General features: G+C 33.0%; 1 protein-coding gene across 2 annotated transcripts in view; it reads left to right on the plus strand.

The window, feature by feature from the left end:
* LOC138327781 (allene oxide synthase-lipoxygenase protein-like) overlaps positions 1 to 15,373 on the plus strand; it is a 28,502-nt gene extending 13,129 nt beyond the window's left edge. For both annotated transcript variants that reach the window (XM_069274159.1, XM_069274158.1), the window contains exons 2-16: positions 835 to 1,300; positions 1,969 to 2,013; positions 2,271 to 2,399; positions 3,449 to 3,546; positions 3,866 to 3,998; positions 4,583 to 4,678; positions 5,157 to 5,253; positions 5,809 to 5,926; positions 6,181 to 6,273; positions 6,590 to 6,650; positions 7,092 to 7,197; positions 9,139 to 9,230; positions 11,889 to 12,062; positions 12,534 to 12,697; positions 13,096 to 15,373. In XM_069274159.1, coding sequence (XP_069130260.1) covers positions 836 to 1,300; positions 1,969 to 2,013; positions 2,271 to 2,399; positions 3,449 to 3,546; positions 3,866 to 3,998; positions 4,583 to 4,678; positions 5,157 to 5,253; positions 5,809 to 5,926; positions 6,181 to 6,273; positions 6,590 to 6,650; positions 7,092 to 7,197; positions 9,139 to 9,230; positions 11,889 to 12,062; positions 12,534 to 12,697; positions 13,096 to 13,210 — 1,986 coding nt within the window. In that variant the 5' untranslated portion in view covers position 835 and the 3' untranslated portion in view covers positions 13,211 to 15,373. The remainder of the gene's footprint in view (positions 1 to 834; positions 1,301 to 1,968; positions 2,014 to 2,270; positions 2,400 to 3,448; positions 3,547 to 3,865; positions 3,999 to 4,582; positions 4,679 to 5,156; positions 5,254 to 5,808; positions 5,927 to 6,180; positions 6,274 to 6,589; positions 6,651 to 7,091; positions 7,198 to 9,138; positions 9,231 to 11,888; positions 12,063 to 12,533; positions 12,698 to 13,095) is intronic.
* Positions 15,374 to 15,501: the final 128 nt, after the last annotated feature.

Here is a 15,501-nt window from a genome sequence, read left to right on the forward strand (position 1 = left end):
AGATGTACCGCTGTATGTGCTTAGGGGTTTTTAGATAAACTCTTAAATAGTTGAATATAAAAGAATAACTTTGATATGTTGTAACAGTTCAGTAATTTTCAGATGGTTTGAGTACGATTTTGGATATAAAAATAATATTTTAACTTATTTATTAATAAAACAAAACGCACTTCCGGTTTTGAATGCCTGATTTTCGAAAAAAACTAGGTAAAATTGCTTGTTTTCATGCTTTCAAAAATCATATTAAATAACATCAATCGGGAAAACTGATCATATCAAACCATGATGTAATGTTTAAACTTTGTGTTGATGCAAAAATATCATGTTTAAAAGAATACAATTAAAAGTAGTTAGCCAAGGCAAAATGCCTATTAACCGGAGGTCCCTCTGCCTGTCAACAAAGACAAAGAAGGAGTTTCCAATCTCTATGTATATATGTTTCTGATATATTACACAACCGCCATGTCCAAAAGGACTCTATGAACGTATGATTTTGTAAAGTCGAATCCGGTCAAACTAGCGCTCCTTGTACATGCTATTGACACTAGTAAACATGGTGAAATGTACATGTATGCATATTTTGGCCAAATTAACAAAAAACACACAACTATCTACGAGCCAATAGCAATACTTAAAGTTAATAAACGTCAATGAATTTCTTGATATTTCACGGTGTTTAGAATTCGAAACTATTTCTTAATTTCTCGTCTTTGCTTCCGTAACTTTCTATGACCTAGATATTAATGGCGGCCACAATAGACTGTATTTAAATGTCAATCTTTTGTCATCACAATGGTAGTTTTATATTACTAATTTTTTCCTATAATGCTCCAGAATGGCGTCCACAACTCACACTGTATGGGTAACGACAGGAGACAAGAAGCATGCTGGGACGGATGCTAATGTATCAGTCCGTTTCCATGGTGACAAAAGCAGTACCAACGTAATCAAACTGGACAAATTCTTCAGGAACGATTTTGAAAGAGGACAAAAAGACACATTTAATTTGTCAACAAAGGAAGTCGATGATATTAACCACATTGAGCTATGGCGAGATTCCGCTGGCCTGAAGGATGAATGGTACTTAGATATTATCGAAGTGTTGTGTAGAAAATCGGGACAAAAGTTCGTCTTTCCATTCCACCGATGGATTAAATCGGGTTACCACTACCGCATACGTCATCTTGACACGTCACTTCCGTCTGATACAGACCCTTTCAAAGAACAGCGGGAAATTGAACTAGCAGAAATGAAACAATTGTATGAAATCCAAGCACAGGCTCCTGGACTTCCGGGACAGGTAAGCCATTTAAGCGTTGAATGATATATGTGGTCTATATATATATATTGAAGCTATTGTGTGCACTTTCTTGATATTGTGCAATTTGAAAAGCGTGCAATATGAAATGCATTACTGTCATAAAAAGATATTCAACGCGTTATTTACATCGAGTAATCATTTGGGAGATGGTGTTGCTGTTAAAATATAAATGTTAACCCAGACGCTGTTTAATAATAATGATTAGTGGTTAACAATTTCTATTAAGAATCGGAAAAAAAGTGACTATCCTTTTCAAAAAAAAAAAAAAAAAAAAAAAAAAAGTTAGTGAAGTTGTATAACTTTGGTCTTTGTGAAATATTTTTGTTGTTCTCGTGGTTGTCAAGGAACGATACAAAGACGTCTGGTTCTGGTTTTGGAAAAATATGATAACCTTTACCCCCTGTTCATATGTAGTAGGGATAGGCTTTTGTTGTTTTTCCAAAATATATTTTACATATTACTGTTTAAATACAGGTATTCTATTTGCTAATACGAATATTTCTACCCATAAAATATTTGAAAATTCCAAACCCAGTGATATTTCATGTTATAAGTAGATATTAAACATCTCACTTTGGTCACATGTTAAAAACAAGATTTTTTTATCTTAAATCATTTTAACGCTGTTTGGAATGGTATATTTACAGGTGAAAAACCTACCGTCTGACGAAAACTTTTCAGATGATTATCAGGTAAGATTAAAGCACTATTTGCGTTCCATTATACAAATGCTTGGACTCTTCAGTGTTTCATTTGATAAATTAATAATATGCTACCAGAAGCAAACATGTTTTTGTTTTAAACTTTTTCAACAATTTGATAATAGTGATTTCAATAATGTATTTAACTTCTATTCGAATGCTTTTGAATTTGTATTAATTTGTGTCTACCTGCAGTAGATGATATCGTGTGTATTTTACATATGTACAAACTCAGTATTACTTTTTAGTGGGACATACTGACCAAGAAAATAAACCTCAAGCTAACTTCAAAGATCCAGGAACACTTTACTGGAAAATGGAAAAATCTTGAAGATCTTAAAAATGTTTATACCAAGGAGAGTCTCTTTCTGCCAGATGTAAGTAATTCCGGTCGATGAAAACATTTATTATCCATTCTTCCAAATATTAACCATCTCTGATGCCCGGGAGACATTTTTTAGCCTTGTAATTCCAGTGGAACTAATTCACGTACCGCGTGATACCTGATAACGTTTATACGGGACTATTATTTCTATCGAGTATGGAATGACGCTAAAAATTGATATTTTATTTCAAAATATTTTATTGTCAACAAGAAAAGTATTACATTTATTCATACAAGAAGGTATATTACATATTAACAATATTGGATTGACCAACAGGCTAGGCCTATACTAGTTTTGTCCTTACTTGTTTAAATCAATCAACATGATATCCTGAGCTAACGGTTTGTTTTTTAGCGGGAGAGTTACAAAGAGTTACGTCCCATCACAACAGGAGATACTTGTCCCGCACAAACGATATCGGGTATCACGTGGAACATAAATTAGAATTATCTGCCCAACTCTGAGAAAAAAGGAAACGCTTGATAAAATATGCAAATGTATTCTCCTCAGTTAGAAAATGGGTTTTTTATTTCATTTTATGACTGGAAGTAAACTTAAGGGATAATCCTGTAATATTAAGTATTTTATATATTGTTTTATGTACCGTCATTGAATCACTAGCGATCTTTATTGATACCTGAAGTAGATAGTCTTTGTTTACTGCCATATAAAAAACGAATATTGCCATTGCAAACACTGAGGTAGGAACTGAATAAGCAGAACATGTTATAATCTTCAAAAATCAAGCACTCTTCAGCATCTATATACCTATTGTCACGGATTTTCATGATCATAAATAATAGTTAGGTAGTCTTTTGTACATCAAAAGAATCAAATAACGGTACACTATGTTACTTTGAAGTTGAGCGTTGTGATCGATCTATGAAATCTTCAAGTAAAGTCCCGGCATGCCTATTATTGTTTAGTTTTTTCAGTTCACTTAGACATAGGCCAGGGGTGGATATAAGGTAAATGATAGTAACCTCTGGAATATTGCGGATGATGTCTCATTATAACCCTTGTAACATCTTTTGTCTCAGAGTGCGCACCATTGGAAAGAAGATGAATATTTTGGAAGCCAGAGACTAACAAAAGTGAACCACTCAGTCATACGACTTTGTACCGCAATTCCTACAAAGTATGTATCTCCACGACATGTTACATTGTATATACACGTGTAATATATAGAATTCGATTGTGGCTCCATAGCAATGCGCTTTAAAATTATCAAATCATGTTACAATAATCCCGATGGTTACAATAATGCGAAAATCATTAGATAATCTTATTGACAAACATTTCAACCAGTAGAATTATTGGAAAATCCTGTTACTTTAATTGCAAAGGACTGCAAAATAAAACCAACACATAATTTTAGTCAAATTGTTGAAATAAGATCCTTTTGTGGAATTGCTGGTATCTTTGATTTTTAATGTTTTATTATGGTTTTTCTTCAGTTTGGCAGTCACAGACGACATGGTCAAGACAATCATAGAAGGCCTTTCTCTTCAACAAGCCATAGATGCCAAGCGTCTGTTTTACATTGATTACAAGGATCTTGAAGGTGTCCCATGTTCAGGAGATAGAATGGTTAAGTGTATCCTATACTGTTTTCCCCTTAAATATCGGCCCTCTTTTGTCAACTGAATAAGTCACACTAACAAAATAATTGAATGGGCCTACTCACTTAAGGTCTCTTAAATTGTTAAATGCTATAACCACTTTATTTTTGGAAAATACTAATATTCCCTTAAGTAGTTTCAACGGTAATTCAAATTCTTGGAGAGTATTGTATAGCGTCTAATTACAAAAACAGCTCTTGAGAACGAATCATGCATTTGCGAATACTTTAAAATTTACATTAGCGATGACGCAAAATAAAGAACAGTAAGTGTATTAATGGTTTTTACATGATTAATAAAGGGTTAATACAGTATATATCATGTAGGATTTTCGTCACACTTGGAAGTGCATTTTAAAAGAAATTGTTAATACTAAACCAGATTTCACGCTTTGAATATAATAACCTTCGAAGGCGATAGTTGCAATGCAGTAATCGTTTTTTTAAGTTATTGGACAATAATATTTCTTCATATTAATTATTTACTTATCAGTTTCTATTCCTTACCATCGGAGTAATATTTATTTTTCTCAATATATGTGTTTGATTACAGCTTTGTGCTCCTATTGGCCTGTTCTTTGTCAACAAAGAAAAGAAATTGATGCCAGTCGCCATCCAGTTAAACCAGAAACCAGGAGAAGACAATCCAGTAAGAATACTGATTTTCATTAAATAAAATGAAACAAAGAAGAAAATGAAAAAAACTGGACAAATCTTTTATTTCATTATATGATATTTCACTTGTGAAAATCAACTGCACAAACATTATTTTAGCGATGAATATATTTTAGAGCTTTTCTTAATAAAGTTCATAAACTGAAATGTGGTTATATTGCATTCTCTACGCTGAATTCTGAAAACGTTCATTTTTTAGCGGTATAGTTATTTTAAATCAATGCTGCGGGAATAAAATGTTGCGTCAACATATTTTCTAAATATATTTTGTATAGCTTATATGGTGATTGCATGAATTTATTGTTCGGTAATCTTTTCAAGGTTGCCCTTTGCGCTAAAATTTGATCACACCAAAATAAACACGTTTACAGAATACAGTAGTTTACCTACATGAATAATGCCGAAAATGTTAATTAAACTATCGGTATAGCTAGAAAGTATTATGTTTGTAGGTGTTTTTGCCAACTGATCCAGAATACACCTGGCTTACCGCTAAACTGTGGTTCAATAACGCCGACTGTTCTTATCATCAGGCCTTCACTCATCTAGGTAAGCGTGATATTTGTAACTGGTCGATGAATCAAATTCTTGTGTATGCAAAAAGGATAATATATGGTATGGAATTAGGTAATCGTATATCAGCAAAAAAGTTAAGCTTTCATCAGTTAATAGTTGTGGATAATCTAAATATGTAATATATGACTGAATGCTCATGAAATCCAAGTCCTGGGTTTTGAATGTTCTTTTTACTGCTGATAATCGTCGCTCTGTAGCGTGAGAATATGTGAAACCCAAAATATAAAATAAAGAGAATTAATAAGTAAAATAAAAAGGCTTGTAATAAAATTTCCGACTTTTAAAGCAGCAATAACATTTAAAATGCTAACAAACACCCTAAATTTAATATTGGTTTTACATATATAACTTTTTTCTCTCAAATTGGCTTGATAATGTATCGACCATAAGTTTCCTCTTAACTCTTAGTCATGGCTTAGTACAATGGGTAGATATACATTGACGTATTTATTATGACGTTATGTGTTTGAGTCCGTGATGGAATCTGTATTGTTGATATAATATCAATAAACACTTTGTATTGTACAGGTGCAACACATTTAATGATGGAGGGAACCGCTGTGGTGACGAACCGGAACCTTTCTAGATCGCATCCGGTCTTCAAGCTCCTGGCACCACACTTTCTGTATCTACTGGCTATCAATTCGTAAGTATCTCATTTTAATTTTGTCAATATCGTGTGAGGATAAGGGGCGGGTTACCGCTAACATTTCTCAACACATTTAACAGTTCGACTTATCAGTATCCTACACATATGTAAGAATCAAGTGTTATCTGAAATGCAGATGTGTCAATGACCCATACATAAGTATTTATGATATATTTACACAGTCCACTTGCTAGCAAATTACTTCTGTTATCCAATTATTTCCAATATGTGTATTTTGTTTTCTATTTCAGACGCGCCCTAGGGAAGTTGGTCAGTCCTGGAGGATGGGTGGACATTGCCATGTCCATCGGCCGTTTAGGGATGTTTGAAATTGTCAGAAGAGAGTATGTATACTGATTTATGTTCATAGATTATTCGTTTTTGTTGATGACTCATATAATAATTACTCCAGGCATTGCATAATAAACAGTAATTGGTAATTTTTGGTAATAGTCGGTAATTTTCGAAAAAAAAATAATTCATAAAATGATGGTTATTACAGATCATTAACGCAGGGACACCGCAATCTTTAGAATAAACCATGTAAAACAACAAGACATACAATTTGTATAACTTACCCTGCATGTAAATCTGGATTTACATAAACGAATCCTTTAAGTTTTTTCTAATGTGCATTGGTCTATAAAATTACATTTGTAGAGTACGTAAATGGAGAATGGATGTCCAAGGAACCTTACCGAATGATCTTGAGAGCAGAGGGGTTAGTGCGTTATTACTTAAAAAATAATCAAAAATTGTTTTCGCTAGAATTGAATCATTTGAGGTTCACAACCTATGAATAAGCTCTCGTATAATTTACCAACTGCTGTAAAAATTAATATCTGTCCTCTCTTTATTCCACTGTCTACCCCATGTAATACTTAACCATATATCCCTCATTTGATGATTCGCCCTATCTTGAATGTAACACATGTTATCGCAGATATAATTATGTACTATGGACACACGTATTCGCCTGGTCTGTTGATCTTAAAGGACGAAAGTAAAATAATGATGAACCTTTCGTTCAGTTTAACAGCATTTCATATTAATGCATTTCAATGCTACTGATATATCCGAAATTCAACTAAATGAATGGGTTTCATGTTGAAACAGTAGTTAACAGTAAACTCGGCTTGATTTTGATTGGTGTTGTGTACAGGTACTAGATGAGAACGTGTTACCTGGTTATCTTTATCGTGAAGACGCTTTACCCCTATACAACATCATAAAGAAGTACGTCGGCGACTACTTAGCAATTTATTACGGTAAGTCTAAAGGCATCATTCCACGTAGTCGATCGAAGCATAAAAAGAAGTTACTATTATACTGCATAGTTATATTTTGTAGATGTAAAATTTCACGATTGATTCTTTAGAACTTTTTCTCGGAAATGTATTTTCGTGAAACACCATTCGCATTAGTGTGATATACAGCACCATGATTTTCAAGAAAAATTGCGAGGTATTAGATTTCGCGAAATAGGATTATGCGCGTTCAAATTCAGCAAAATTAAAACGCCCACAAATTGTAGCAACTATATGGAACATTAACGACCAAGACACAAAGAGATTTTGAGGTTATACCTGCAATATTATATTTAAATCTAGAAATATCATGGAAGCTTTATTGTACCTTAAATTAAACTCTCTAACATATGCCAGACGAAACCCACAATATCTATAAAGCTATATGTTAACAGTGAAAAATATAAAAGCATGGACAGGGCAGTAGCTTAATTAGTTTTAAATTCAAATTTGTTATACCAATAGGAAACAAAAGAAATGCAATGAGGCGCAGGCTAAGGGACATATCCTGAGTTGCGTATATTTGTGTGTATTTATTGATAATTATGCGGTAACAAGTATACATTTGTAAAATATATGACTTAACGGTTGAACAATATCGAGTGGTTGAACATTACTTTAGGATAGCTAACAGACCAGTGAGGGTTCTTGCTGAATATATAATTTTAATCATTTTTTATTCTTCACTTATTTTTAATCGCATCACATCAATTGGTGTTTATTTGTCGACAATACGTTGTATATCCTAGTGTTTATCCTCCCATCTCCTAAACGATATATATAAAGTAGGTCAACACACATCTAGGTTCATACACAGAGAATTCCTTACATTTATTTAGTTAAACTGACAGTAAAGGCGTGTGTCAATCATGAAATATGATAACATTTGAACTCACAAAATAAATCTGTCTCGTATTACATAGCGGAATAGACAAAATTAATTTTAACGTGGATGTTGAAAACATCTTTAAAATGAAAAGAAATGAAATTCTTACAGTGCACGACACACCTTCATACTCTAATAATCACGGTATGCCCTTATCAGATGACACTGGGTGGTACCATGCAGATAATTCTGAATTTGAATAAAAGTGAAGTGAACGTGTCTGACTCCTCTCATACCAAGAACGTACACATGTAAACATCTTATGTACGTTGTACATGTTTGTCCGGAGGCCAGATATTGTCTACGTGCAACCCTCCTCACACATCTTTTCATGGATTATATGTAAATAGAGCATATTTCATAAACAAGATAAGATATTACTAGTGGAAAATATTAACATATCAAATATCACAGAAAATATATATTTAAATCTTAAAAAGATGATGACTCAGAAAATGTCAATAACTCTCTGCATTATACAATTTTTTTCTGTGCTGTTGCCTGATTTAGAAGTTTAATAAATACTACCCATAGTAGATGCAATGTCAACCTTACGTTGATCAACACGCCGCCGGACTACATGTAAGAACATCACCAGCAAATTAGCACATTACAGCAATTTCCTTGTATTACCAATTATATGTACTATGCTGATATTTTCTAAATGATCCACTCATAGCTGGTCCATGATCTAGGTTGTGATTTGGACGCGTTATATATGCAATGTCAAGCGTCTTCAACATCTTCTTCATGTTGATGTTTTGTGATGAAAGCATGCTTTCACTGCAATTCAATATATCATATATTGGGGTAACTTAACTAAATTAACCTTGTCTTTTAACCTTACCTTTCGTTACATTGTTGTGGTGAAATTCGATCCGAAGTATGAAATACTGCAAACCGTAAATCGTTACGTTTTAATCCACGTGTGTCTTTTGTCGTTCTTTAATTTACTGATATTGCGTAGATATTGTTTTGTCACATACTGTATTATTCAATACCCTTATTTGCTTCAGATTCACCACAAAAGATACAAGGAGACAAGGAAATCCAAGGATGGGCTCAAGAACTTGTCAAGCCAGTAGCAGAAGGAGGCTGTGGAGTGCAGGTATGAAACATATCGTACTGGGTAACAATTCGTTTAATTTCAAAGGTCATGTTTTTAATTCAACGGAGAAACAATTTAAAAAGTGTCATTAATCTATTCACACTTTGTTTTAAAGTGTACACGGAACGGAAAATAATATTTAGATATGTTATTCTCTTTGATCTCCTGACAAGAATGTTGAAAACCGCATTAAAATCGGCCATTTCAGTACCGAGATACCGCCCTCCGAAGTGCCCGATTTTTACCTGTATATCGACTGCTAATCAGGGAATCGGCCGCTCACGCTAATTTGGGGAATAACCGGATGTCACGGGGACAACGGCAGTGAGGTGTTTGGTAGTGGGGTTATAGCACAAAGGTGGACATATATGTATTCCTGAAATGGGGTTACGAGAATTTTACAAATATATATGCATTATACAGTTAAGACGACGTTTTAATTATATATAAAATAGGAAATATTGCAACTGAAATCAGGCTAAATACATAAGTAGATTAGAGGATTCATGTATAAGTTATATGTTTCTGGTATAAGCCCTTGTGTACAAACTTTTAACTAGAAATCTTATGTCTGTTTTAACAGCTTACTAAATTAACAGACCTCGAGAATATTCAATTTTCATTATGTGATCTAAAAACAGACGAATTCGAAAAATGATGGCCATATAATTATCCATTTGAATATGTTTCTGTATAAATAAAAAATCACTAGGCCTATGGATTTCAAGAATTAGCATGACGAATAGAAAATGTGTGAAATGTATTTCATAGTTCAATACACGTAAATATCATAGACATAAATTGGGGGGGGGGGGGTTAAAAAATTAAAAAAAAAAAAAAGGAAACCACTTGAGAGATTGAATTTATGATATTTCATTCATCTATAGCTGTAACAAGTCTCTCTTCCTTTTAAAGCTACATGTACCTGTATACCGACATGTGTTATTTTAACAATCTTCAACGGTACATTTTTTGGTCATATAGATTATCATTATTGGTATTCAATAATGATCGATATTGACCAAAATTCACTAAGAATTGCATATCCGAAATCTTGCAACTATCAGAAATATCAAAATTCTGACATTGTGCATTATATTTGTATTGTTCTTTCTCGACATGCCATTTGTAAATAATTTTGTAGTTTCTGTTATTAAAATGCATATACATGTAACCAGAAACATATTTACGAGACAAATGTATATGCATGAGTCTTTCTGAAATATATACATCTAGTGATTGATACACTTGTTACATGTTATGTACGGACGGTATATTTTACTGTAAACCAAGGATTTATAAGTGTAAACAAATATGACATTATACAACAATTCCATGATGGTCTATCGCTAACTTACCTGTGATCTTACTTTTGACACCTGACGAGAGCTAATCAACAACGCGTGACAGGTCATTAAACACATTTCTTACGTAATCTGGTTAGCCCCCTCATTAGTCTCGGTTGACCACGCGTTTTAGTTACTGCAGTATACAGGTATAGAAATTTACGCAGCACGACATTGGCAATTCGGAAGTATTTTGATTTGGATACTAGATATTTGGATTAGACATAGACATCTTCAGTCTCATTTTTTTTCGTCTGACCCGTGCATGATTTATTTTTCAATTAAAGACACTAATGATTTAACTTGAGCAAAATATCAACAAGTCGTCGGATGTGCTGTATTATATGAAAGCTGAATGTATTTCGTCAAAAAACAAATGGATCGATTTCAGTTATAACGCAGTTAAAAGATGCATTTACATATATGCAAAAAAAATCTGTTTAGAATCATACCTTAATTTGTATTGACAGGCCTAGGTTATATGAAAAAGTCAGAAATTTATAAAGCGAGTTTGACAAGTAGACATTCAACGACACGAGACGGGTTTTGGATAATCCTTGGTATAATAATGATGTATATGTGGTTTCTACAACGTACGTGGATTATTATGTACATTTTATTGTGTATAATTATGCAGTAATCGCGCAGAGATGTTCATTTATCTACGAGAGGTACATCAATATATGCATGGTATAAATCCCTATTTTCAAGCGTATTCTAAACTCATATCTGTGATTGAGGATAATATTAATTAGGTATCGGACATGTACACTGGTATTTGTGTATTTAAAATCGATATTTACCAACAGATAGTTTTTATATAAGATGGCAGACACCGAAAATCGCCACTCTATCTTATGCGAGTAGAGTAGGGCCCGTTGTCCTCGTGACGTCACAGGTCAGGGGTCCCGAATCGGGGTCAATGGCTTGGGGCTTCAGGTGTGTTCTAGAGAATAGTCGCATTATCTCCAATACCGTAACCGCTATGAAGCTCGCACTTTCTCCATTCTAAATTTTATCCAATAACGCATTTATCAAGCCATATATGCCAAACCATTCCGTGTACACTTTAATGCTTAATTAGCATGCAAATTAACTTCAATTACAAATCCATATGGCACAACTTTAAGCTTCATTTCTTACTGTGCATCACGTTAATTCATCTGAGGTATAATAACAAAAATAAATGTGTTTATTCTGATTAAACAACACTGCTATATCGATTAACTTTGTAAGAAATTCAAACCCAAAGTGGCCCCCTATTTGTTGAGTAAATTTTAAGCACATTCCACTCAATTTTATTCAATTTTAGGGCGTTCCAGGAAAAGGCAAGTTCCAGACGATCGACGAACTAACAATATGCTTGACTAGTATTATATTCACATGTAGCGTCGCTCATGCTGCTACAAATTTTGCCCAGTACGACCAATATGGCTTCCCTCCAGCGTATCCTGCCGCCATGAACGGTAAACCACCGGCAGACAAGGTGGGTGTTGAAGTTGTTTTTTAGGATAAACAGTTACCTGCTCTTGGCAATAAGAATATATCTTACGGCATTTGGTCTTTAGTGTAACATTAGTAAGATTAATTGCAGATGTGACATTTGCCATGGAAATAAATTATGATAACATTAGAAACCAAGTTAGCAATAATAATGCAAATCAAGAAAATTGCAATGCAGCATATCATCACCTAAACAATTAAAACATCTGGAATACCGCATACTATCATCTTAGTAATATTAATCAGTTGAAAATGTGATGTATTCTTACTTAAATTACATCTTACATCTTGAATGTACATATTGTTAAGTCTAAGATCCAACATATACTGTATTAGATTATTTTAACGCGATAAAATCATGTAATAAATCGAAGGATCAAAACCGATGAAAATGAATGGACAAGTTCATAAAAAGATTCCCAAAATCTTTAAACCACATTTATTTTTGATGTAGTCGCCATTGAAAGAGGATTGTGTACTTAATGCCTTACCAGATAAGGCTACTACACTGGATACGATGATTATCACAAAGATACTTAGTGACAAAGGCACCAACAGTCTCGGAGATTTCGAGGTCCAGTACATATATGATCCTGCAGCCCTCGTAGTTGTCGAAGAGTAAGTTTAGTTGCAGAAATCGTATTAATTCAACTAAAGCAATGTTCTCTATGTGTATGTTTATTAAATCTATGTGTGAAATACCACATTTATCTATAAACATAAAGTTTACCTTCAGGCGATTTTAAACGTACAATTATTAGGTTGAATTATTGTTTCTTCTCTAAACTATGTAAGTCATTTTTTTACATAAAATAAAGTTTTTGATATTTTTATATTCTTTATATAACAATTAAGAACAATTGATAAATAATGATAATAATAAGAGAGAAAATTTCTTTAATTAAAAGTAAAACATGTTTGCGACGATGATGAAAACGAAATATTATCTAAATCAGCTCCTTTATATCTGAATGTAACTTATATCTATTAGTAAATACAATCGACTTTTATTTTAGATTTCGACATGACTTGAAGAAGTTGTCTTTGTTAATTAAAGAGAAGAACAAGCAGCGCTGCCCTAGGTACCCATGGCTAGACCCCGAAGAGGTTCCGAATGCTATTAGTATCTAAGTGAAATGACTATGTGCAGTCGATTAGTCGATGTTTAATCATTCATATTTACATACGAATTCAACGTGGTTAGTTTGTATACTGAGTACGGTAAGAAACTGTTGAGATACATACGTTGTATATTCTTAAACCCAATTGATGCTCGGATACAATAAATCATTTTCTTATTATTGTATCTGCTTTTTTATTGTATCCGGGTTTTCATTGCTGTACAGCCCACGTAGCCTTCTGTTAATTAAATATCATTTATCATCTGTTACATTGCACAATGTATTTATAAATATGGGATAACAATTTTGTGATTGGTGGTGATGCATATCTTGATGTTTTTGTATAAGTTTTAGAAAGTTATTGAATGTATAAATTGTTGATTTTCCCACTTTTCTAAGATCGCATTTAATTATCAGTTTCAATTATTTCGCAACATCTTAGGGACTGATATATATGGTTTCAAATGCTTGAGATATCGTCCTTTTCAAAGCGTGTGTTTTGAAGGTCAACACGTTATCTCCTATGCTGTAAGAGAAACCGAAAGATGATGCGAGTTTGCTCGATTTTGTCATATATATTTATATAAATTGTAGCATGTTTGTCCTATACTTATTGTTATAATCGAGTTAAATTAGTTTACTAATCACTTGTTGTTTAGAATAATATAATATGCTTTGTGGTGTATCTTTGATTGTTGTTTATTGATTGTTATCAAATTCACATGCTTTTATGTCAATTAAAAAGTGGTAATTATAGACATCCGGTGAGATGTCGAGTAAATAAATCAAATAATGGAATAAAACTCTATTCTTATCGATATATTGAAATCCATTTTCTAAGTTCCCTGTTCTGTTAACCTAACAATGATTACACATTACAAAATTCAATATTAGAATGCATGGTTTTTAAATATTTGGTTAATGCATTAAGCATAATTAGTTTGAATTAGCTGATTGCGTCACCGTCTAATTCAAAATGTTATCAGTCAGGTTTGGATTCTAAAACTGTGCTTTTTTTGTATTTGTATAATTCTTTTGTTTCCTATTGGTAACTATAGATGTTTAAAACTGATATATATGCAATATATATTATAAACTGTAATATATATATCGAAATTAAATGATTAGCTGACTTTATCTGTCAAAATCCATCAATTTTCAAAGATAGATGTGGATGACTTGGTACAACTACATATAATACGGTATTTTGAAACAGTGCCATTATTTCACTTTCTTATTTGAAACACCGAAGTGAGATTTGTTTTAAACATGTCAATACCAAGAATAAATATTTTCATTTATGTTTCTTAACAATTTTGCTTTAAATTGTTTTATGATAAGACATTTTTATTGATGCGATGAAAGCAAAGACGATTAGACGTTAAGTCCTTAACATTTACGTCGATCATTATTATCAAATGACTAGCGGATATATGTAATAAGTAATTGAGAACTCTGATTGTTCATCTTTTAATATAATGATCTCGGTGGGGTTCGCCATACGAAGAGAAACAATATACATTAAATATCCTATATCCTTTCGACGGCAGACAGGATTCGAATTTGACTCAGTTTTGATAGTTGTTTATAACAAATGCCATTTATGAAAGCAGTTTGAATCTAGATTTCGGTTTGATGCCATTTTCACGATAATAACAAACTGTACACACTACAAAAAAGCAAAAACAGTCACCGGAAATCCCCTAAAGGTCACCACGCACTGGTCATAGGAGGCAGAAACTATTTTCTCTTACTTATCTCTCCTATCGTTTAAGATCATCTGCATATCTGTATCTTGATGATTAAGCTGACAACGGCAGGTTTCCGGGCACATACTAAAATCCGGTTTTCAGACCTCAATTTTTGACTTTTTTTGGGCATGTTCAAAGGTGATTTGTGACGTCACTAATGCAATGACCGAAACGGTATTGACATGTTATACAGTGATGAACATTTCCTTTTCAAAAAACTAGTATTTAGTTTTCAAGGGACTCAGTGGAGCTCCAGAAGGGTGCAGGAAACGGGGCAAATGCATAATTACGTGTACATACGTTACGGCCGTCCAAAGGATATAGTGATGTTCGAAATATGGAAATTCTGCAGGTTTTCGAGTTGAAATCATAAACCATTGTGTACATACATTTTTATAAAATAAAAATTGGTTTCTAGCCTATTTTGTGTTTTTGTTGTATATGACGTATAATAGCGCACTTCCATTTTCACGTTGAAATATAAATCACAAAATAAATACAGTTTTAAACATTTCTGTTGGGTACTCTATAGTTGTTGGGCCTGGATCAG

Source organism: Argopecten irradians, chromosome 7 (assembly GCF_041381155.1).
Source record: "Argopecten irradians isolate NY chromosome 7, Ai_NY, whole genome shotgun sequence".
In the NCBI taxonomy this organism is placed as follows: Eukaryota; Metazoa; Mollusca; class Bivalvia; order Pectinida; family Pectinidae; genus Argopecten; species Argopecten irradians.